The sequence below is a fragment of the Bactrocera neohumeralis genome, chromosome 2 (genome assembly GCF_024586455.1).
Source record: "Bactrocera neohumeralis isolate Rockhampton chromosome 2, APGP_CSIRO_Bneo_wtdbg2-racon-allhic-juicebox.fasta_v2, whole genome shotgun sequence".
In the NCBI taxonomy this organism is placed as follows: Eukaryota; Metazoa; Arthropoda; class Insecta; order Diptera; family Tephritidae; genus Bactrocera; species Bactrocera neohumeralis.
The window spans coordinates 62,832,778-62,855,693 of NC_065919.1; the positions used below are offsets into that span (position 1 = coordinate 62,832,778).

The following is a 22,916-nucleotide window of genomic DNA, read 5'->3' on the forward strand; positions in this document are numbered from 1 at the left end:
ATAAATTATATTATAAAAACAAAGAAATCTTATTTTACGAGGAAGCTGAGAGACCTCTTCTTTGACTTTTGGCAATCGAATTGAATTTTGGTTGAAGTTTTGAAATTTGGTATTGTGGTTGTCAACTCAACCAAACAAAAAAATTTCGGTTAAAATGTTGTCAAACTTTCTCTTTTTTTGGTTAACAAATTCCAACTCTGTACCTGTGGGGATGAGTGTTAAGAAATGTCTACTGGTACCAAGCAGTTGTACTTAAACATTATGGAAATTATTTATTAACTAATATAAATAGAAAATGGGTAGAAAGAGCTATTTTATTTATAATTTTAAACTATTTTAATCAGTTATTATGTGCAAATGCATGGAAAGGTGGACAATTTGTTGATCTCGTGGAGTAGAATTCCGAAACTGGACGAGACAAGCTGCAGTTTGAAAACAGTAAAAAATAAAATTAAGGGACCGTGGGAAGCGTTTCCAACATAGAGAATCGATACAATCTCTTACTCCTCGGAATACATTATTTTGAATAAATTAAATCTTTTTTTGCTCTTCTTCTTTTTTTTAAGTTAGCAACACAAATGAATCTTCAACTGAAATAGCAGAAATTAATTAATTAAAAAATACTTCAAAAAATTTAAAAGTTCTTAATTCAATTATTTAAAAATTATTAAAATATCGAAATTCTTGAAAAAAATTCAACAATATTTTAAATGTTTAATAGTAATATGACAGTACATTTCGTAAGCAGAGAAACGTCATATATTAAAGAATACTTAATAAAATTTTATAAATATTACTTATAATTTTAAAATTTCGTTAAGTTTTCAAAAATTTGTTGATATTATAAAAACAATTCAAACCATAATTTTTTTTAATTAACAGAAATTGAAATAAATAATATTATTAATAAAAAAATCTTTAAAGTTTAAAAAATTATCAAAAAAAATTAAAATTCTTTCTACTTTTAAAAATAAAACAATTATCAAACAAAATCCTTAAAATTTATTTAAATTTTTAAAACTTTATTCAAATTATATAAAAAATAATTTTAAAATTAAAAAAAAATAAAGAAAATATTTACCTGAAACAACAAATTCAAAAAATTAATAAAAATAAATTTAAAATTTTTTAAAAGATTTAAAAAGAAATATTTAAAACAAAATTTAAATTTAATTTAAAAAATTAAAATAAAACTTACAAAAAAAAACAAAAACGTTTTCTTCGGCTGCACCGAAGCTAATATACCCCTCACAGGTGCATTTCTTTTAGTAACTATGTGTTCCGTTTGTATGGAAGCTATATGCTATAGTAATCCGATCTGAACAATTTTTTCGGAGATTATATTATTACCTTAACCAGAAATCAAATACGCAAGTTTTCCACATAAAAACGTGATTCCGAACTTTCGGTTTGTATGGCAGCTATATGCTATAGTGAGCCGAAACTCTTTGGAGATTACAAAAATATATACCAAATTCCGTGAAAATATCAAAAACTTGATTTGTTCAGTTTGTATGACAAAAAATGAGCAGCTTCTTGAAGAGAAAATGACGTTTGCAAAATTTCAAAACGATATCTTAAAAACTGAGGGACTAGTTCGTATATATACAGACAGACGGTCAGACAGACAGACGAACATGGCTAACTTTTTCAAAAACCGATTATTTATATATATAAACTTTATAAAGACCTTCTGGGTGTTACAAAAAAAATTATTTAATTTTCAGAGTATAAATATTTTTATCAAAACATCTTAAACAATTTAAAAAATTTAAAAAGTTAAAAAAAACTTTAAAAATATAAAAACTTAAAAAAACTTTACAAATAAAAATATTTCTAAAATTTCGTTAACTTTTTAAAAATTTATTGATATTATAAAAAATAAAGACAATTAAAAAAATTATTTAATTTTCTTTTTATTCTATTTACAACAAACAAAAAACTTTAAAGAATTCAAAATCCTTAAAATATTAAAAAGAAATTGATAAATTAAAAAAATCTTTAGAAAAATTAAAAAAGTCTTTACAAAGGTAAAAAATGTAAAAAATCACAGTTTATCAAAACTGAACTCCTCAGAATATTGTTATTTTTTTGAAATAAGTCTGAAAATGTATCAAGTCTTAAAAAAAACAAAATTCTTTATGACTTAAGAAAATTTAAAATTAAACACAGTATTGTTTTTTATCTTCTTTTAAACGCTAAAAAATAATAATTAATCAATTATATTTCCGGAATATGAGAAACTAAACAAAATCGATTGTATGCATATAAGTTCTTATATTTATTATATTTTTGAAGGAAAGAAAAGGAACGATTTTCGCTAAACAAAGAAAAAAATAAACTAAGGACAATGTATTTCCAGTTCCACGAATTTCATAACACAAATTAAACTGATTACATGCAAATAAAAAAAATAAACAAAAACTAAATTATGTTCGTAAGAATTTTTATTATTATTTCTGTTTCTTTATTATAAACTAATAATATTTAAACGTATATTTAATATAGTACATGATTGCAGTAAATAGTATTATAAACAAAATTAATAATAATAATAAAGTTCGCTAAATTGCTTAATTGCTTCACATTTGGATGCGCAGAATAACTTGCTAAAATCAAAAGAAAATAAATTTTGCATACACTGCATAATTAAACGTGGTTATTTGTAAGTAATTGACATGCAACGGAGCTAAGCAATGAAAGATTACGTCACATAGGGAATTTTAAGAAACTTAATGGCAATTAATTGTCTTACTGAATTTTTTCCCTTTCAAGAGGGAGTAGGGTTTTTCAATTTTTTTTTTTTGACATCTTAATATATAATATATTTTGAAAGATCAGTTGGAAATTTAACTTCAAATCACTTTTGAAATAATAATCGTTTCTTTAGACTAACTTGTAGCGTTGTTTAGAAAAATACTTAGTTTGTTATGTAGTTGCTTAAACTATTTATTCCAATACACGAGATGAAATTGTAGTTTCATTAACTCTATTTTAAAGAAGAGCATTTTTTTATGTTAAGTACTGCGTTATAACTTCATTTTTATAAAACTCCACTTTTCGTATATTTAAAAAATGTATTGAAAATCATTTTGATATGGTACATTTATCGTTTATTAATATCGTTTATGTATTTAAGACTTCTATAATGCCTACTAAGTATTTTTTATTATTATTATTTTTTTATTCAGCAATCGAATTAAGCAACTAATATAAAGCAAAATATACCGCTCAACCACTGTATTACTACGATTCAATCGTAGGCGCAGCGGGAGGGGAAAAACATGCAAAACCAAACTCATAACAGTTTCGAAGGAAAAATTATTAAATGGTTATCTATAATGTACTTAATAAAATAAGTGTTTTACTTAAAGATTAATGGGTTCATTTTTCGTACAACAAACTTGCTCTATACTAGATATGGGACTTTTTTTACAATGCCCGAAGAATGTTAAATTAGTCACATAATTTAGGAAGGAAAATCAAAAACTATTTATAAAATATATTGGAATGCAGTGAAATATGCAAGTAAATTAGAAAAAAAAACTATGCGCTCTTCATTTTATCTATGCAAGCGCAATGCCATTACAGAGCACTAAGGGACTGGGGCACACAACCACACTAACGAACATCACTAGCGCATCAACACCGCACTACATTACGCTAACCACATACAAGCAGTATAACTATGGCTATACAATTAAACTTGCGTCACGCACTGCGCATATTTGTCCAGTTCGCCGCGTAGAACCTTCACACGATCCGTCTCCTCGCGCAGCAAGCGCATCAGCTCATCGATGGTACGCTGTTGTGACACCACCGTCAGCTCTAATTTGCCCACACGCCGCTCCAGTTCGCCTATACGCGTATTATCACCGCCTACAGGCGCCGCGGTGTTGCTGGTACGCGGCTGATAATGATTATTAGCACCGATTGAATTTTGGCTGGACGCCGCTGTCGCTGCCGTGGTTGCCGCCGCTAGAGTTGCGCTTGTAGCGGCTGAAGGAGCGATGCCATTGGAGCTGGGCTCACTGACAACTGTCGGTGCTGGAGTAGTGTTGCTCTTCATTGCCGTTGTGCGCGCACCACCACCACTACTGCCACTGTCCAACAGCGAAGGTGACATACTGCGATTGCGTATCGAAAGGCTGTTAGGTCGTATGCGCACATCTTCGACGGCGCTCGGTGCTGCTGTCGTCGCAGCCGTTAGTGATGAGTCAGTGGTGAATTTATTGCTCATACTTTTGGTCATGATGTCAGCAATAGTATTTGAATTTAATTCCTTCTTCAATAGTTGTTGACTACTCTCGACAGTCATCGATTGCTGCATGACGCTCGACGTAACCGAGGAGGATGACTGTACTTTTGTGGTGGTGGTGCTGGAGCTACTGGCTGTGTTGCTGCTACTACTGTGACTGCTGCTACTGTGACTTGCGCTGGCCGTGTTGGCGGTGGAGCTGGCAAAGTTGTGACTGCTGTTCGTCACTTTGACATCATCGCCAAGTAGGCGTGATGTGCGGTCGGCTGACGCGCTAGTGGGCGCTTGCGTGCGTGGTTCTACACTGGGTGATGTCTTCTTTTTCACTTGCGTTGCTTTCAGCTCCTCCATCCAAGGTGCCTTTTTCTTTTCCCATTCGCGTGGTTTCGGTTTGGCTAAGGGCTCCTCGCCGGTGGAATTATCATCGGAGGAGTGTAGTTTGCCTTCTTCTTGTGAGAGTTCGCCACCGGATGCACCACCACCGCTGCTACTACCATTGAGGTAAATTGTGTTGTTATTATTGCTTTCGCCGATAATATTGATGGCTGCCGAAGGTGGTCTCCGCTTGGGCGCCTTTACACGACCCGCGCGCATGTCGGGTAATATGGAGGCGCGTTCTAGCCGATCGAAATCGGAGTCTTCAACCGCTATAGTGGCGGCGCGGCGCATCACTACTGCCTCGCCATGGCTACTCGCCGACATCTTGCTGCTGCCCATGCCGTCGGCAAAGTCTTGTGAAGCAGCTGTGGTGAGTTTGCTGTCGGTGCCTTTCGTCTTTTGCTTGCCAAAACCGAAAAGATTGCCTGTGTGAAGGAAATATATAAAGTGCAACATTAGACATTTGCTTAAACTTATATAATATTTAGCCAACTTACTAGCAACACCCGAAACGCTCGATGGTTTCTTCGTGGTCACGGTGGGCTTCTTCGTCAGCACTGGCGGTGGTGTCTTCGTCTTCTCATCCAGGCTCTCCAAGCTCTTGCGCAATTCATTTGTGACTGCGGCGGAGCTCGACGACATGCTGCTTGTTGTTGTGGTCGTTGTTGTAATGCTACCGTTATTTGTCAATATGGTCTTTGTCTCCTGTGAGTGTTGCTGTTGCTGCTGCTGCTGCTGCTGTTGTTGCTGCTGTAATTGTTGCTTTTTCAATGCCAAGCGGCTGCTGGCGTCCGCCGCATTCGCCGTCAAATCTAGATTTTTATTCTCCAACGATTTGCGTTGTGCGGCAACATTGCCGCTCTGCAAGCCTGTTTCAGAGAGTATATCGTTGAGTGAATCATATGAGCCGAAACTGTCCTTACGATTTGAACTTTGCGTCGACGAATTACTGCCCGACTTCTTGATGAACACCTTCGATGTGGCAGCTGTGCTGTGTGCTGCCGCCGATGTGGCTGCCGCACCGGTGGCTGATTTTAACTGTTGTGCTGTGTTAGCGTTGGCGGTGGCTGTAGCATTTGTTGCTTTGGCAGTACGCTGTGGATGTTGTGAGTCGCTCAGCGATGTAACTAAAATGGGGGCGAGAGAATAGAAGCAAAAACAACGTTAAATTTGTAGGCAAATAAATCAGAGTTCAGTTTATAATTAACGAAGAACGCTAGAGTAAAAGGCTTTTAGCTAAATTAAGACAAAACACATATGGTACATATACATATACGAATATATAGCAGCAAGTAGAAACGGCAACAAACAACAAACCGCAACAAACTCAAACGACAGTCACCGGCAAAGCACTAATATTTGGTCGAGTATATTTGAAAAGTCTTTAATATGTTTATATATATGGAATGATTCAGCAACGAGCTAAGGCATGTCAAACAATATTGACTATTAATAAACCCATTTCTTTATATTTGTTTTGTTGATATTTTTTATACTAAATTAACACTTCGCAATCGAAAAAGTATGAATGTGAGCAGGTATGTGTGTCCAAGCATGATACTATCAAAGAAATCGCTTGATGAGTACATACTCACAACGTGAATATATGTACGTATATACATATTTATCGAAATTAAAATTGCTAGCGTTGGAACTACTCGTATACTACAGCTGGGAGATTTACTGAGTGATCGATGGCGTATATAAAGCAAATATATGCGAAAATATAATATATCTGAGTAAATGAATAAAATATACAGTTTGTCACTATTTTATACTGGAAATTGTTTATTAATTTTTTAAATGAGAAATTTTGAATATTAATTATTTTGCAGTTTGGATTTAATAATTTTTCCTATATATAAAGTATATTTAAAAAACCAATTCTTTAGACGAAAATTTTCTTATGAATAATTTAAATTAAGTATTTTTGAAGCGAGAAATTTATAAATTAGTCAAATTTTAAACAGACATTATATTCAATTTCCTGTTGAGTAAATAAAAATAAATTCGTATTTTTGTACAAAAATATGTTTTAGATACTGTCTGTTGATAAAAACGAAATACATACATATATGCAGCAATGTACTATTTTACTTTTATCTACTTAATGATATGACAACGTGCTTAATGATATCTAAACTAATTATTACTTAAAATTTATTTGTGTAAATTATAAAAAAAAAAAAAAAATTAAAAAAAATTTAAAAAAAATTAAAAACAAATAAAAAAAATTGTTAAACAATTTTTTGTGGTAATTTTTGAATAGTAATAGTACAGGGTTTTTTTATTGACCATTTCTAATTCTTGCTGTCACTATACGAATGAATAAAATTGTACGTAGTGTGAATTGATCCGAAGGGATTAGGTCACTCTAGGGGTTTCAAAAATCTTTATTTTTTTGTGCAAAGAACACGTTAGCGTTCTAAAAACATTACTTAATTGGTAGAATAATGGTTTTCATTCAATAAGTAGTTTCTTTGATCAGCGACGCCCGTAAAAGTTCTCTTGAAAAAGGTAATTTCGAAGACTGGCTCAGTAGCAAGCTTTTTGTTTCAAAACGCCAGTATATTCTACTCAATCAAAGAATATGTTATATAAGTTAAGCCTTTTTAAGGGCTCTAGATTGGTCTAAGCTCTTAAGAAAACATAAATTTATATAAAATTACAAAATTTATATAAAATTATAAAATTTTTAATTTTTCGGTTTTCTGAATATAAGGTCATTTGTTGATACTGATCGCAAAGAAACTGTGAAACTCTATCTTATTTTACGAGAGATTTCATTTAAACAGAGCATAACACCGGGAGTCAAATGAATTGCAATTCAGGCAGGAAAGGGCAACGGCAATTGTTTCGTATAGACTTATTTTCACATATTAACTGTGTGTCATTTAAAAGTTACACGCAAAATTATACCCTCATTTTTAATGACTATAACAAGTTCGACTGCCTTTTCATTTCCTCATTTTTCTCTACGATCGAGTCGGCCTACTGAGCGTACTATTCGCAACACCATAACCCATCTTCAGACCAAGCATTGATTATTCGATAATATTCGACCGAATAGATCACATGCAGCACGCGGTGAAGAAAATATAGCAGCCGTAGCTGAAAGTGTACACGAAGACCGTGGAGAGTCGATTCAGCGCCGTTAGCAGCAACTCGGACTGACGTATGGAACGACTTGGCGCATTTTAGGTAGAGATAAAATGAAAGTGAATAAAATACAGCTTTTGCAAGAACTGAAGCCACTCGAACTTTCCATGCCACATCGCATCGCTCTATGGGCTCTTGAAAAGTTCCAAGAAGATTCGACGTTTTCGAGCCAAATTTTGTTCAGCGTTAAGACCCATTTCTGGCTTATGGGTATCTAAACATTTTTGGGTCGGTCGATTGGCCACCAAGATCATATGATATCACACCGTTAGACTTTTTGCTGCAGTCGAAAAACTCGGACGAGTCATCAAAAATTAGACTCAACGTTTGGACTATTTGAAACGTAGCCGCGGCCAACATTTGAAAGAGACGATCTCTTCAAAAAATAAATGCCAAAGAATATTCTTTCAAATAATAATAAACATTCCCCATTAAATTTGAAGTTTCTGTGTTTTTGCTTTAAGAAAGTAGGGAACCTCGAAATGGATCAACCTTTAGTTAAATGCATTTAACGTGGATAGTGTAACAGATCTTGCTTTTATGCTTTTAACTGTACTAAAATGATAATTCATTTATATGGGAGCTTATTAATGGAATCGTGAACAAAAATTAAAGAAAAATATTACATATCTGCTTAAATTTAATAATAAGGTATGCTATTATAATTGATGTTATGCGGTTACATTCGGACGCAAAATGAGCTAGGGAAATCTCAAGTTTAAATAAAATTGTCGTAATAACCAGTCGCAATGCAAACAAATTGCGCAATAAAGGAATAAACTCATATAATCAAAACGCAAACATAAAATATAATTATATACGATAGACAGGAGTCAAGAAGATACAACAAAAACATTTTGCTAAAGCGCACTAAAGCTATTTGCGCTCAAATGACGACATTTTATTATTATTATTTTTTTATACAATATCAAGAAAACGGCAAATAAATTGAAAAAATAAATCATATTCATCAGCTAAAAAAGTATTAATTGAGCGTTGGCGGTATAAGGCAGACGCACACACACACACACACACACACACACACACACAAATCTAAATATAGTGTGTTCGTTTAAGCAGCGCATCAAACCAAAAGCAGAGGCAACTTTAACAAATTATAAAAACAAATATGACTTTTAATGAAAAGAAACACAATTTGAATAACAACAAAGCGCCGTAAAGTAAACATAACAACAGGTTGGTCAGCAGAAAAAACAACAATAACAACAAAAATGAGAGAGAAACTGAACACTCAACACTTTCCAGACAAAAGCACCACTTTTAAAGGTCACTCAACAAACACAAAAGCCCGAAGAAGAAAAGAAAAATTGACAACAAAAAATCAAGTAAAAAAAATAACAAACTTTACACAAAAATGGTGGCTGAGTCACACGGCAATTCAAAACACGTAGCATGAATTAAATTCGAAATGGAAATCGAAATCGAAACCAAAACCAAAACCGAAAGAAGCGAAAATTCAATTCTTCACGCCAAGGCGCTTATAAAGAAATGTGGAAATGAGACGACGAGGAAAAAAATGCGCTTCGCCTTGTTAGCTATGCGACAATAAACGAGCGCTAAACGGCATATTATGTGTGGCAGGCAAGACAAAGCCACAATAGACGATACGAAATCACTCAGCGGCCGCCTGGCGCTTGCCGCCACTGTCATTGCCGCGCCATGCAACATTATTAGCTTTGTTGTGGCAAATTTGAAATTCACACAACTAAATGATATTTAACAAGTAAGCAACACTTCCGCAATTTAAATATGTTTAAAAGCTTGAGGAAAACACTTAACATACTTTCACTGAGATAACGCGCGCGTCTTTTCTATTACAAATGCTCGTGAGATTTATGGCGTAATAAGGCAACAATTAATTAGGCGGTTTGTGGGTGTTTTAATATTACTTATTATTACTTCTATTAGCCAGTAATTAACTCTGCAAGCGCGTTGAGCACACAACCGAAGCTAGCTGACTGGCCGACTAACCGTTAGAGGCTTTGAAACGCAACAAGCCAGCAGGTTAGCGGGCTAGCAACTGCGAGCTGGCGGGCGAACGAGTTGTTGAAATCAAATACAAAAAATGTGAATTAAAGAAAAAAGTATAGTTAAATTGTATTTGCAATTTTGCTTATTAAAAATGGAAAAATAATATATGTAAATAAAAGAAATAAAAAAAAAAATTATAACAAAAAAGTTGATATAAAAAAAATATAAACGATATTACATAAAAACAATATATAGAAAAAACTGCATAAAAAATGTATAATATAAATATGTATATATTATAAAAATTGTTTATAAAAAAGTATCAAAGTAAATAAATAATAATCTTAATATATAAAAAAGTATCAAAGTAAATAAATAATAATTAAACTGTATTTGCAATTTTGCTTATTAAAAACGAGAAAAATATATTTAAAACAAAATCATGAAAAATGTTATATAAAAGAAATTTTATAAAAATATTATGTAAAAAATTTATAAAAAATTATAGTTATATAGTTTTTTAAATATTGAAAAAGCATATATAAAAAAATAATAATATAAAAGATTTTATAAAAAAAAATTACATAAAAACAACATATGTAGAAAATTTGTATAAAAAAATTTTATATTACAAAAACTGTGTATAAAAAATATGTTTGAATATGTTAAAAATCTATATCAAAAAGTATATGAAAATATGATACAAAAAAATAATAAATAAATAAACAAAAAATATTTAAACAAAATTTTATATATAAAAAGTATATAACAAAAATTAAAGAAATAATACAAAAAAAAATTAAAAAAAAAAAAATAATATAAAAAAAAAAATTTAAAAAAAAATAATATAAAAAAATTTAACAAAAAATAATAAAAATAAAAAAAAAATAAAAAAATTATAACAGAAAACCAATTAAAAGACCATAAATTTATCTTCAAAACAAAAACTTTTTAGTATAATTTGTAACCTGAATTTTTAATATTACATATACATATACAAAAAGTGGACAAATATTGCCTGAGAACTTTATTAAATTTTATTAATATATAACACAAAAAAATATTGAATAAAAACTCGCCGATCAACTTGTGTTGCAAAAATTAGATGAAATCACGTCGCCGTGTATTAGGTAAGCGCGACACACCTCACACTTGATCGTGCGCACATTTGAATATTATATACATATATGTACATATATACATACATATAATATGCAGATAACTTGGACACATGGAAACACTACACGTAACTCGTATGTGCCGATATCACACGCAAGTCCAGTGCAATCAAATCGAAACAAAAGACTTTGGCGACAAACTGGCTTCAGCTGTGTACAGTGGTGGGCATAAACGTAAGACGCATAGAATATATATATTCATTCGAGTACACAAGTAAACACTGCGATTAGTCACTCCTGTTTAAATATATAGCAATGTATTTTACCTAAGTGTTGCATATTTCGTTCTTCTCTTTCGAAAATAACGGCAAATAAATTTCTTCAGAGACTCATTGGTTATGATATTACAGGTAGTGTAAATAAACATGCAAAGAAGTCTTGGTTTAAATACCAGCACTTTCAGCTTCTCTTTTTAACTTTTTCTGAGACCGAAATGAATTCTCTTTCCCGAACTAATTTGTTTTCGAAACACTTTAAGCTATCCAAGTGGGATATTTTTTTGAATCAACCTTGTAACCTCACCGAACCAGCATCCGATTGCGATACAACCACAAAAGAAATACCTCAAATGGTAAATTCTCGTAGACGATTACTTTCAAAACTTAAGCAGAATCGGACTCTTAATTTTGTTTTGCTCGCATATCGAGGATTTTAGAACAATTAAAAAAAGGAACACTAACGATCGGCGTTTCGATTATCGTTTTTTGAAAGGAAAATCGCATAGTGAAATCAAAGAGTGCTTAGTTGTTGTATACGGCGACACTTCTTCTTCGACGGTGACTTTAAAATTGATTTAACGAGGTTCAACGTCGTCTCTCGTCGGTTCTTTATAAAACATTCGCAAGTGCATCGAAAACGGCCACCGCAGACGATAAGGAGACAAAAGACCAAGATCGTATATCCGCAGACCGTTGCTTGAAATTTCATGAGATTGCTAAGACAGTAGGTAACTTAAAATACCGCGAGGAATTGGAAATGTGTTGCTGAGACAGTAGACAACTCAAAGCAGAGCGCGGGCTGAGAAAGGTGTTGACGCGATGGACACTTATGATCAAGTTCTGGAATATCTAAGTAGGCATTGAAAATGGAAGTCTTTACGCTAGTTTGTCACAACCCCTGGAATAAGTGAAAAAAATCTCCTTTATTTTCTGTTAGATATTTCAAAGTCACAGTGACAGGTATTTTTATGAGAGGGAAAAACGATTCTGGAATTGTATTGTTTTGACGGTAACGCATTTTTATGACCACCACTGTACATTATGTTATAAGACCGACTGAATGTCCGCATAACAAACAGTCACACGCATCCATCAAACCAAATATGTCGTGTTTGTAATTGTGGTAATAACAACACTTTGCTGAAGCGCCAAATTTATGCGGACAATGCACGAATGCGTTGCTCTTCCGCTTAAAAAATTTCAATTTTATTTACACACTTTTCTACAACTAATGCAGCAACTTTTTTATATATCAGCAACAACAAATAGCGTTCTTTATTGGAACATTTTTGGTTGGAAGGTAGCCAGCAGCTGACCGCAAGCACTGTACTTGCCCCATTAGTAGACATATTGCGCTCCCCACTGGATTCTAGATATGCCAGCGTACCGACAGCTAAACTTTTACCATTTCACATTTTCGGCACAGCAGGTGTTTCAGTTGCACGTCTGAACTAATTTTTAATTGTTGCTGTTAAGTAAAAATGCCAAAGCTTTTTAAGTACACTTTCAACCACTTTCAAGGCAAAGCAATCGGCAAAATTATCAGCGGCGCTCAACACAAAACGTACAAAACCAAAAATAATGCAAAGTAAGACAAATGAAATGAACACAAAATGTGAAACGCAATAACACTTCATACCACAAATAGTTGCGGCCGCGGCGCTGTGGCATGGACTTGGGCTTTACGCATACCGAACGCGCTCGCACTGACTGAATGGCCGAATTTTATGTTGTTGCCTCTTCAAACGCGCTTTGGTGTGAAAATCACTGACATTAACTACAAGAAAAATGCGTGTACGCTATCAAAAATTTATCGCTAGCACTCACGTTGCGCACAAATCTGAGGCCAAAACTTGGAAAACAAAAAGCAAGCCAAACAAATCGAGCGACCAAACAAACGCGCTGGCAAACGCAAATACAACTGACCAACAAAACCAGCGCACAATCGCGCGGCGAGAATACTAACTAATAGACAAATAAAACAAAGCAAACTATGTGATAAACAATCGAAAGAAAACCAAAAGTGTTACACTCAATTCCCATTGTGAAGAGCGTGAATAAATCAAAAAACGCTCGGTCGCTTGTAACGTCGGCAAAACGCGCGCAGCGTTAAGCTAGAGTCAACAATAGCTGGCAGCAGCGTTAAGCCCTCGCCGTGTTGGACGTCATGCCCGTTGCGCGAGCAAGTTATCCATTAGCGGCCAGCATTGAGCTGTCAGCCAGCCAGCAAGCTTGCGACTAGCCGCCACACTCCAGCCGATGATGTAAGAAATTCGAGGGTAGCGCTGATAATGTTGCTATTGAGCGTTTTATCGTGGCGTTTTGAGCGTTTTTCTATTCGCTCATATTTTTATACACTCGCATCTTTTGCAACAGAGAGTATAACGGTTTTGTTCATCTAACGGTTTTTTGTATCACCTAAACTTAAACGAGCTACCTAGATATGGAGTTATATATTATATATTTTATGAATTTAAATATATATATAAGAGACGAGATGAATTCCGTGTAACTGTCGCTCCGTCCGTCTGTTTGTTCGTACAAGCGATAACTTGAGTAAAAATTTAGATATGTATATTGATAAAACTTGGTATATGTACATATTCCTTGGCACCGTAAGAAGGTGTCACTGCCACGCCCACAAAGTACTCCACATTAAGATACAAAACTGTAATTTGGGATCACAGTAGTCAGGGACACCCATGGGCTAAACATTTTTTGAAGTGGGCGTGGCCCCGCCCTGTAAATCATTTAAGGTTCATATCTTGCTAACGGCTTAAACTAAATCAACCAAACTTGCTGAGATGAAATATTTTTAGCATTCTTTATCTTCTTCTTCTTCTATATTGGCACAGACACCGCTTACGTGGTTATAACAGAGTTAACAACAGCACGCCAATCGTTCTTCCTTTTCGCTGTTTGGCTTTAATTGGAGATTTCAAGTGTAGCCAGATCCTTTTCCATCTCGTCTTTCCAACGGAGTTGAGGTGGTCCTCTTCTTCTCTCTTCTCTTTCATCCATTCGAACGACATGACCTAGCTTGCGTAACCGCGGTCTCTTAATTCGCTGATCTATGTCAATGTCCTCATATATCTCGTACAGCTCATCGTTCCATAAATCATCCAAAGAACCATAAATCTTCCGCAGAACCTTTCTTTCGAAAACTCGCAACGCCGAATCATCAGATGTTGTTATCGTCCATGTTTCTGCACCATATAGCAGGACGGGGATGATGAGTGACTTGTAGAATTCGCCCTTTTTTCGTCGAGAGCGGACTTTACTTCTCAATTGCTTATTCAGACCGAAGCAGCACCTGTTGGCAAGAGTTATTTTGCGTTGAATTTCGAGGCTGACATTGTTGCCGCTGTCAATACTGGTTCCAAGCTAGACGAATATCTACGATTTCGAAGTTATGCCTGAGACCCAAGTCGCCAGTGCCACGACTGTTCGTCTTTATAAACTTTGAAAATGGGTAAAACGGTCAAATACAGGTCAATCCTTAAATACCTCATCTTAATTCGCAAATTGCGGGAGTATAAAATTGTCGGTTTCAGCCGAACTTAGCCCATGCTTACTTGTTTTTATTACTTATGTCTTATTCATCTTACTCACTTTAGTTTCTACTACTTTGGTGAGTTTTAAGCGGTTAAGAATTTTCGGCACAAAACAAAAGTATAAATAACAACACAGCAAATGAGGGTGTGGGCTAAAGAAATGCTGAATATATAGAAAACACAAAAAGTAAACAAGAAAACGTGTATAAAATAAAATTCGAAAAAATATCGTGGCATAAAACCTGTTACAATACCCATGGTAATAGATCAGGCAGTAAGCGCTAACGTCGACGGCGACGTAGGTGCCAGCGGCGAAGCCTACGCTGACTTAATTATTTTCTGCTGCTTACACACACATATACATATATGTAGATATCGGAGAAGCATATACATACATAAGCTTGTTAAGACAATTGTTCTTAAATTTTTACATATGAAAGAAATTTCAGCAATTTAGACATACATATACAAAGTTGGTCTCCATTTTTAGAAGATACAGTTGCAAAGCGAATTCGTTTGCAGATTTCTTTTGTTAAAACAATAACTGTAGTATTTTTAACTACTAATAATAAAACACCTATTGTAGGCAAAAACAGTCAAACAAAACATCTTAATTTGTGCTAATCGTTTTCAGACTACTTGAACAACGGTTTTTAGTACGTTAAAAAGAAATATAAAAGTACAGCTGCGATTCCACAATTTCAAATACAAGCCAAATAGTAAGCGTGATCTGAAGTTACAATCCTAACGGAGCTTCAGATGTTAGGAGGGATGTTACGATTCCTACTGCTGGCTGGAGTTACAGGGTCGTCGCTCAAATTTTACACGTTTTTATTTTATTTCGAATTCTTAAAGTTGAATATTGAACTTTTATTCTTTTTTTGTCAAAACTCGAACCTTGATGCGTTCTTTAATGTACCACCGCCGGTGCGAGGTATTCGAATTTCTGGATCTAGAACATGTTGGGTGTAATGGGAGAAAGGCTTCTGGGTAAGCAGTTACAGTTGAAGGACTATACCCAATTCCTACTTTTGGCTGCGAGCGGGTGACGGTCTTGAAACAAGCCGTTCGCTATATAAATGTGTATAAAACTTTATACTACTCGCCTAGTGAGGTTGTGCGCTAGGGTTGAAAAACAACAGCCAAATGATGAAAGACCCCACTTTTGATGACGACCACAACAAACGTAATAAGAACTATGATTTAATGCCAAGGACCTGGAATGTCCGGTATTTAAATTGGGAAGGTGCCGATGCCAAGCTGGTTGATGTCCTCGTTAGAGTAAAAGCTGACATCACAGCCGTCCAAGAAATGCGATGGACGAATACGAGTAGGTTCTTGTGACATTTATTACAGCGGTCATATAAAGGAGCGCAAATTCGTTGTGGGACTACGATGTAAACATTGTGCTTGGCGATTTTAACGCCAGGGTGGGCAAAGAAGGTAGCTTTGGTACAACTATTGGAAAATTCAGCCTCCATGGCGAAATCTCTCTAAATGTATTGATGCTGATCGACTTTGCAGGATTCCGAAATATGGTTGTCTGTAGTTCTAGACTCCAGCACAGGAAAATTCATCAAACTACTTGGCTGACTCCGGATTGAAAAGCTCGCAACCAGATCGATCAAGTTGCTCTAGGTGGACGACACGTCTTCAGCGTCTATGACGTGCGTACGCTTCGAGGACATAACATCGACTCGGACCACAATCTTGTTGTTGTAAGATACACACCCGCCCCTGTACAGCAACTTATGCCCGGCAAAAAGCACAGGGTAGCCACGACGTAAGAAAATATGGTCTCAACAACCGTGGCGTTAGTTCTGTTTTCTCCAGACTGGATAGGGAAGCAACGAAAAATCTCCAGTCATCAAATAAACAGTAATCGCATTCTCGACTTGGCTCGCACGTCACTGTTGGAGTTATAACTTTGAAGTCGTAAATAATTTCGCCTGTCTAAAAACTAGCATCAACACAACAAATATTATCAGCCTTGAAGTCCAACGCAGAATCATTCTTGCCAACTGAGTAGGCAATTGAAAAGTAAAGTCTTCTTCCGACGAACAAAAATTAAAATCTACAAGCACCTCATCATTCCCGTCCTGGTGTATGGTGCGGATGCATGAACAATGACAACATCTGATGAGATGGCCCTAGTAGTGTTCGAGAAAAAAGTTTTGCGGAAGATCTATGCTGCTTTGCGCATTGGCAACGGCGAGTCGATGAACAATGAGTTGTACGAGATATATGTACTATATATAAACATTGATTCAGCGAATCGAAAGACTTCGGTGACTGATTCATGTTATCCGTATGGAACATAACATTCCAGCTTTGAAGGTTTTCGATTCAGTAGCGCCGGTAGAAGCAGAGGAAGTGGAAGACCTCCACTACGTTGAAGAGATCAGGTGAATCACCTGGTTGCATTTGGTTCCTCGAATTGCAGACAAATAGCGAAAAAAAACGACTGGCGCGCTGTTGTTAACTCGACTCTAAATGCATAAGCAGTGTCTTCGCCAGATTTGAGTAAAACTTGAAACTTGATGAACCTTAGTATGCACGTTCCTTGGCAAAAATAAATGTACGAATGCGTAGATGTACCTGATTGGACCACTGCCACGCCCACTAAAAGACATTAACCGAAAATGTATAAAGTACCATAACTAAGCACTAAATTAAGATATAAAACTCGAATTTGGTACAGAGGATCGCAGTAACAAGCGACATCTGTGGGAAAAAATTATAAGGAGAAAAATCTTTCTAGCCTCTGGACGCTTTTTTCGGAAGTCCTCTTGGAGATTGTCTGCGGGATGAAGGTAATATTTTTTTTTTTGCAAAATATATCACGGTAATGTTTAGATACCTTAAAGATGACGCATCTTATCTTAATCTTAAACTTAAATCTTATTTTAAATCAAGCCAATTTAAAATTTATAGTTCTTTTTGGCAATTCTATAAAAAACTAAATGAAGAACCTTATTTTTGATAGCCAGTCATATAGCGCAAAGAAACTTTCAGTTTTGTTATTTTATTTCGAACAACAACAAACAAACAAAACTAAGAAAAATTGGCAAAATGATAAGCAAAACAAAATCAACCAACCGAGTTAAAAGTCGGCATTTTGAGATAAACAAAAATCTGCACCAGCTAAGCGGTAAATGCACCACTGGGAGAATAACAAAGAAACAGCAACAACAAACAATTTTAACTGTGACTTGGAAAAAATCAATTTTTATTATTAACTGGTTTCTTGTTTGTAACGACGGCGACTGCAACGATAACGGCGAAAATTGTAAGCTTCAAAATAAACGCTGTAATTAATATACATACAAACATGCATACAAAACTACGGATAAACACACGATTTTAATAAAAATATGAACACGGCGGTTGAGCGCTGGAAACCACAACAGAACCAGTACTAGCGTTGCAAACGTTTTGAGGCAACAACAATAACAATGGAAAAATGCAAAAGCAAAACCGCGTCGAATTGGCAACGAGAAAAGTAAATGCAATAACTATAATACAAAAACAAATAAACAAAACAATGACAAGCTGCAGAATAAGTAAACAAAGCGGCAATAATGTTGGCGATAATTTAGGCGCGCAGCTCCACGGACTGTGCGACAAGCTAACTGTCTGACTGGCTTGTGGCTTTGGTGTGGCCTGTAAGCCAACCGTCTGGCTGTTCGGTTAAGGCAAAATGTGGTCTACGGCAGGGAAGCGAGTGAATTCTCGTATCTGCATGCAGCAACATCAAGTCAGAGGTGCCACATTTAAATGTCAAACGACTGCGTCGATCGATAAACATTCACAAAATTATAGTGAGCACACATAGTATAATATATACATGTAAGTATATATATAATAGGAGCGCCTTGGGATGGGTGTAAGTAGATTGTATAGACCCTACACCCATGTTAGAAATATTGGAAGTCTCTTCCCTTGATAAACAAACAAATACACAACAAAATTATAATAAAAAAAATAAAGAAAAAACTTAAGCTCGTTATCTAATTCAATAAATTTGATAAACAAATTCGACTACAAAAATAGTAACGTAGAATTTTCAATCAAACACACTCAAAGTCTTTCAAACATCGAGAGATACATACTATATGTCGTAAAAATATAAAAATAATAATATTTCGTAATCTGAACAAATTTTGGAAACATATAACCAGGGGACCTATTCTGTAACTCGATTTGAAAAAAGTTTACTCGAATTCAGATTTTTTATAGTCTGTAACACGATTTTCGGATTTTCAAGCCAATTTTCGAAGAAAATATTCGTTAGCTTTTGAGTTGTAGAAAGCAAAAACGAAAATTGTACGTATTTTTTCTGGCACAGGGTGGTCCAACTTTCGCTTAATTATAAAGTAGATCCGAATTTCGAATAGAATAAATTTACGAATCGAGATACAGAATAGGGCCCCAGAAATGGGTAGAAAGTTCACAGTTCGGGACAATCCGTGGCCTGGTATATAAAGGCATAAGTTAGAAATCTATGAAAATCTAGTAATTTACTTTTAGGAGTTTATGGGTAACACAAAGGACGAACATCCGTCGAAGTGAGATCCTTCGTTTAGGACCTAAACCTAGGACCCAACCTAACCTAAAGACATATAATATAATTATCGTTAAATTTCTATAAATTTTTATCATTTTATTATAATTGAAATTGAAAGTAACGGGTGACCCAAGTAGAGGTACTTTTCTCAATAGCCTTTTTATGATAAACATAATCAGCGTACTGAACGTACTATTCGCAACACCATCACCCATCTTGAGACCCAGCATTCATTATTGAATAATATTCGACCGAATAGACCACGCCCAGCATGCAGTGAAGAAGACATAGCTGAGAATGTACACGAAGACCGTGGAGAGTCGATTCGGCGCCATTCGCAGCAAATCGAACTGACGTATTTTTTACATTTTACGTCGAGATCTTAAATTAAAAGCGAACAAAATACAGCTTGTGCAAGAACTGAAGCCGCTCGTCTTTCCCAAGCGACATCGTTTCGCTCTATGGACTCTTCAAAAGTTACAAGAAGATCGCTTGTTTTCGAATCAAATTTTGTTCAGCCATTTTTGGCTCAATGGGTAGAAACAAAATCGCCGGATTTGAAACGAAAAGCAACCTGAAGATTCAAGAGCTGCCATTTCATCCAGAAAAAATAACGGTTTGGTGTGAATTGTAAGCCGGTGGAATAACCGATCTATCATCAAAAATGTTATGCCTGAAAATGAAGCTCGTGATCTCGACGGCAATTATTTTCAGCAAGACGGCGTCACTTCCCACACATTCTATCAACCAATGAATTTATTGAGAAAACACTTCGTTTAGAAGATAAGATCACGTTTTGAGCCAATCGATTGGCCACCAAGATCGTGTAAGTCACACCATTATTTTCCTGTGTGGTTCTGTAAAGTCTAAAGCCTTTGCGAACAATCTCGCTTCGATTCAGGCCTTGGATCAAAACATCACGCGTATCATTCGTCAGTTACCTGTCGACATGCTCGAACAAGTAATATAAAATTGGACTCAACGGATGGAACATCTGAGACGTAGCCGCGGCCAACCTTCTAAAGAGATAATCTTCTATAAATTAATGCTAAAGAATGTTCCTTCGAATGATAATAAACACGCACCATTAAATATAAAGCTTCTGTATTTTTTCTTTCAAAAAGTAGGGAACCTAGAAATGTATCACTCTTTACAACTTTTTTTATGTTCATGTAAAGTTTGGTTTCCGTAGGTCAATTGCTGAGAAAAGTAAAAGTTAAAGAAACAGTGCTTGAGAATCGTTGTGTTAGCATCACATAGATATCAGAGGATCTTTTGTGAATCGACACAAGACATTTTGGTTAATGTTTTGGGTATGAAGTGTGTCAATGCTAGACTCGTACCAAAAAACCTGAAGTTTTTGCTAAAACGACGTTAAGTAAAAGTCACATAAAACGCACTATTACTTGTGAACATTGAAACTGTCCTACAATCTAGTGAATGGAGCTCCAAAACTAAGCCGAAACTGTTCGATCGTCATTCAAAAATCAAGGTGAATGAAGCAATTCGTCACAAATTCGCAAATTCATGGACTCAATGACAATGTGCCGTCACATTTGTGACTGACTTTTTGGCTAAACACGATACGAGGGCACCGTATTCACCAAAACTGAACTGAAAAAACTGCTTCATGGAACGCACCAATAGTCCATTGAAGCCATTAAGAGCGAAGAAAATAGGTTCAACATTACGATATTCCTAGATGTTTCTCGTTAAGGTTCTTGTTCGCTAAATAGAGCTAAAAATTATGAATACCACACAATTAAAGGAAAACAAGAATTCGAGAACATAATAGAAAGCAATCGTTGGAGAGCTTCAAATTGTTCTGATACATAATATGTAGTTCATTTAGTTCATGAACGTATCTACATACATATGTATTTTCACATGGCATAGACCGACTCATAAAGCATAAAACATTTCTCAAAACACTGTCAAGAGACCGTCGATGCAGAATCTCGAAATATTTCGAGTCTTAAGGAGTTACATGGGTTTTCGAGTTTCAAAAAATTGAATTTTTTCATTGTCTTATTAAATTCTACAATCCTCTAGAATATTGTCCTAAACTTTTAAGTTGATTCCAGTGATAGTTTCGGAGATGTAGCCGTGAGGACTTGTGCGCTCGAGGCTATCAATGCTTTCTCGAAACTGTGTTCATAAAATTTTACACAGGTCTTTGAGATACAATTCTTAAAGACATGGACGAAGGATTTTTTTCGATTACAACTATTTAAAAAAAATTTCGCGAAATTTTCAGTCAAATTTTCATTTTTTTTTTTTGTAAAAATGTCTGCAAAAATCCAATTTCCATTTTTTTTCTTCGTCCAAGTTCTATTTTAATGTTTTAACTAAAATACGTATTTATTATATGAAAAAAAAATTGTTGAAAAAAGGCTGTTTTTTAACCGAAGGAAACCCATGTAATCCCTTAAGGGATCGGCTCAGTGTGACACTCCGAAAAATCACTGATTTTCGCGATTTGCGATTGTAATATTTGAATTTCGATTTCAAAATTTGAGAGAATGTTTGTTACAGTGTATTCTATCCGATGCAAAAAAACAAATCGATTTCTCCAAATTTTCATACTGAGACGATCCCTTAACAAATTATTCACTTGCTCACCATTTGCAAAACCCTTAGATGGCATAAATATTACTCAGGAAAGTTTTAAATTTTTTAGGAATAACTATTCTGACTTTTTTATATTAAAGTAAGGTTTATAAATTAATATTAAATTTGACTTAAAAACAACTTTAATGCATGATATCGATGATATTGACGGACTTAAATGACGGCAATCGTGTTTTAAACAAATTTGAAAAACTAATTGTTTTCAATATCGGGCAATCATTCAATATATTCAGTATTCAATTTTTATACATGTATATTATTTCATGAGATGGACAAATGTAATCTAAGGCAAGATGCTGCTAATTATGGTTGCTTAAAATATTTCATGTCAAGGTAGACAGTTTATAAACTTTTTCCGGGGAATATATGTTATATGTAAATACAATGATATGGACAGATATACTATATTCATACAAACAAAATTTTTTTATATAAGCTTATCGAATTTAGCAGAGCAAACTTTAAGCAGACCAGCAATAAATTAACAAACTTTCCATTAGCTAAGCTAACTGCCAAATAATAAAACTTATTCAAGGCAGTAATTTATTTATATGTCTAAGGTACTAGAAATAACTACACATATGTATATCTAGCTACGTTGGGATACTTCGTTTTTCTTCCGAAGAGGTACCACTTGAATAATACTAACATGATAAAATAAAATAAATAAAAAACCCGCTTGCTATACACAACTCAAGCGGTAACTTCTCTACGAAACAAAATATAACTGTTAATACAGCAAGTCACTGTATTTGTAAAATAATTATAAAACAACTAAAATCAAAATTAAAACAAGTAAGGAAGAGCTAAGTTTGGGTATAACCGAACATTTCATACTCTTGCAACTTGCAAAGATTAAAGACAGGGAATTACCTTCATACACAAGGCTTATTAGTTATATGTAGTCTAGAGTTTATACCCAAATTTATTCGTTCTAAGCACAAATATTCACCGTTATAAGAAAACCATACTCTTTCAATT

The 22,916-nt window shown here is 34.6% G+C and overlaps 2 protein-coding genes across 13 annotated transcripts in view; one reads left to right on the forward strand and one right to left on the reverse strand.

Moving 5' to 3' along the window:
* The window catches only part of LOC126759146 (uncharacterized protein DDB_G0287625), a 300,420-nt gene that overhangs the window by 224,833 nt on the left and 52,671 nt on the right, over positions 1 to 22,916 (forward strand). The window lies entirely within an intron of this gene.
* Positions 1 to 22,916, reverse strand: part of LOC126759060 (serine-rich adhesin for platelets) — a 65,942-nt gene that overhangs the window by 6,284 nt on the left and 36,742 nt on the right. For 10 of the 12 annotated variants that reach the window (XM_050473714.1, XM_050473687.1, XM_050473664.1 and 7 more), the window contains 2 exons: positions 5,134 to 5,763; positions 3,720 to 5,061 (listed from right to left, as the gene is read on the reverse strand). In XM_050473714.1, coding sequence (XP_050329671.1) covers positions 3,720 to 5,061; positions 5,134 to 5,763 — 1,972 coding nt within the window. Of the gene's footprint in view, positions 1 to 3,412; positions 5,062 to 5,133; positions 5,764 to 22,916 lie in introns of those variants that run through there. The other 2 variants (XM_050473723.1, XM_050473737.1) reach the window with 2 other exon arrangements.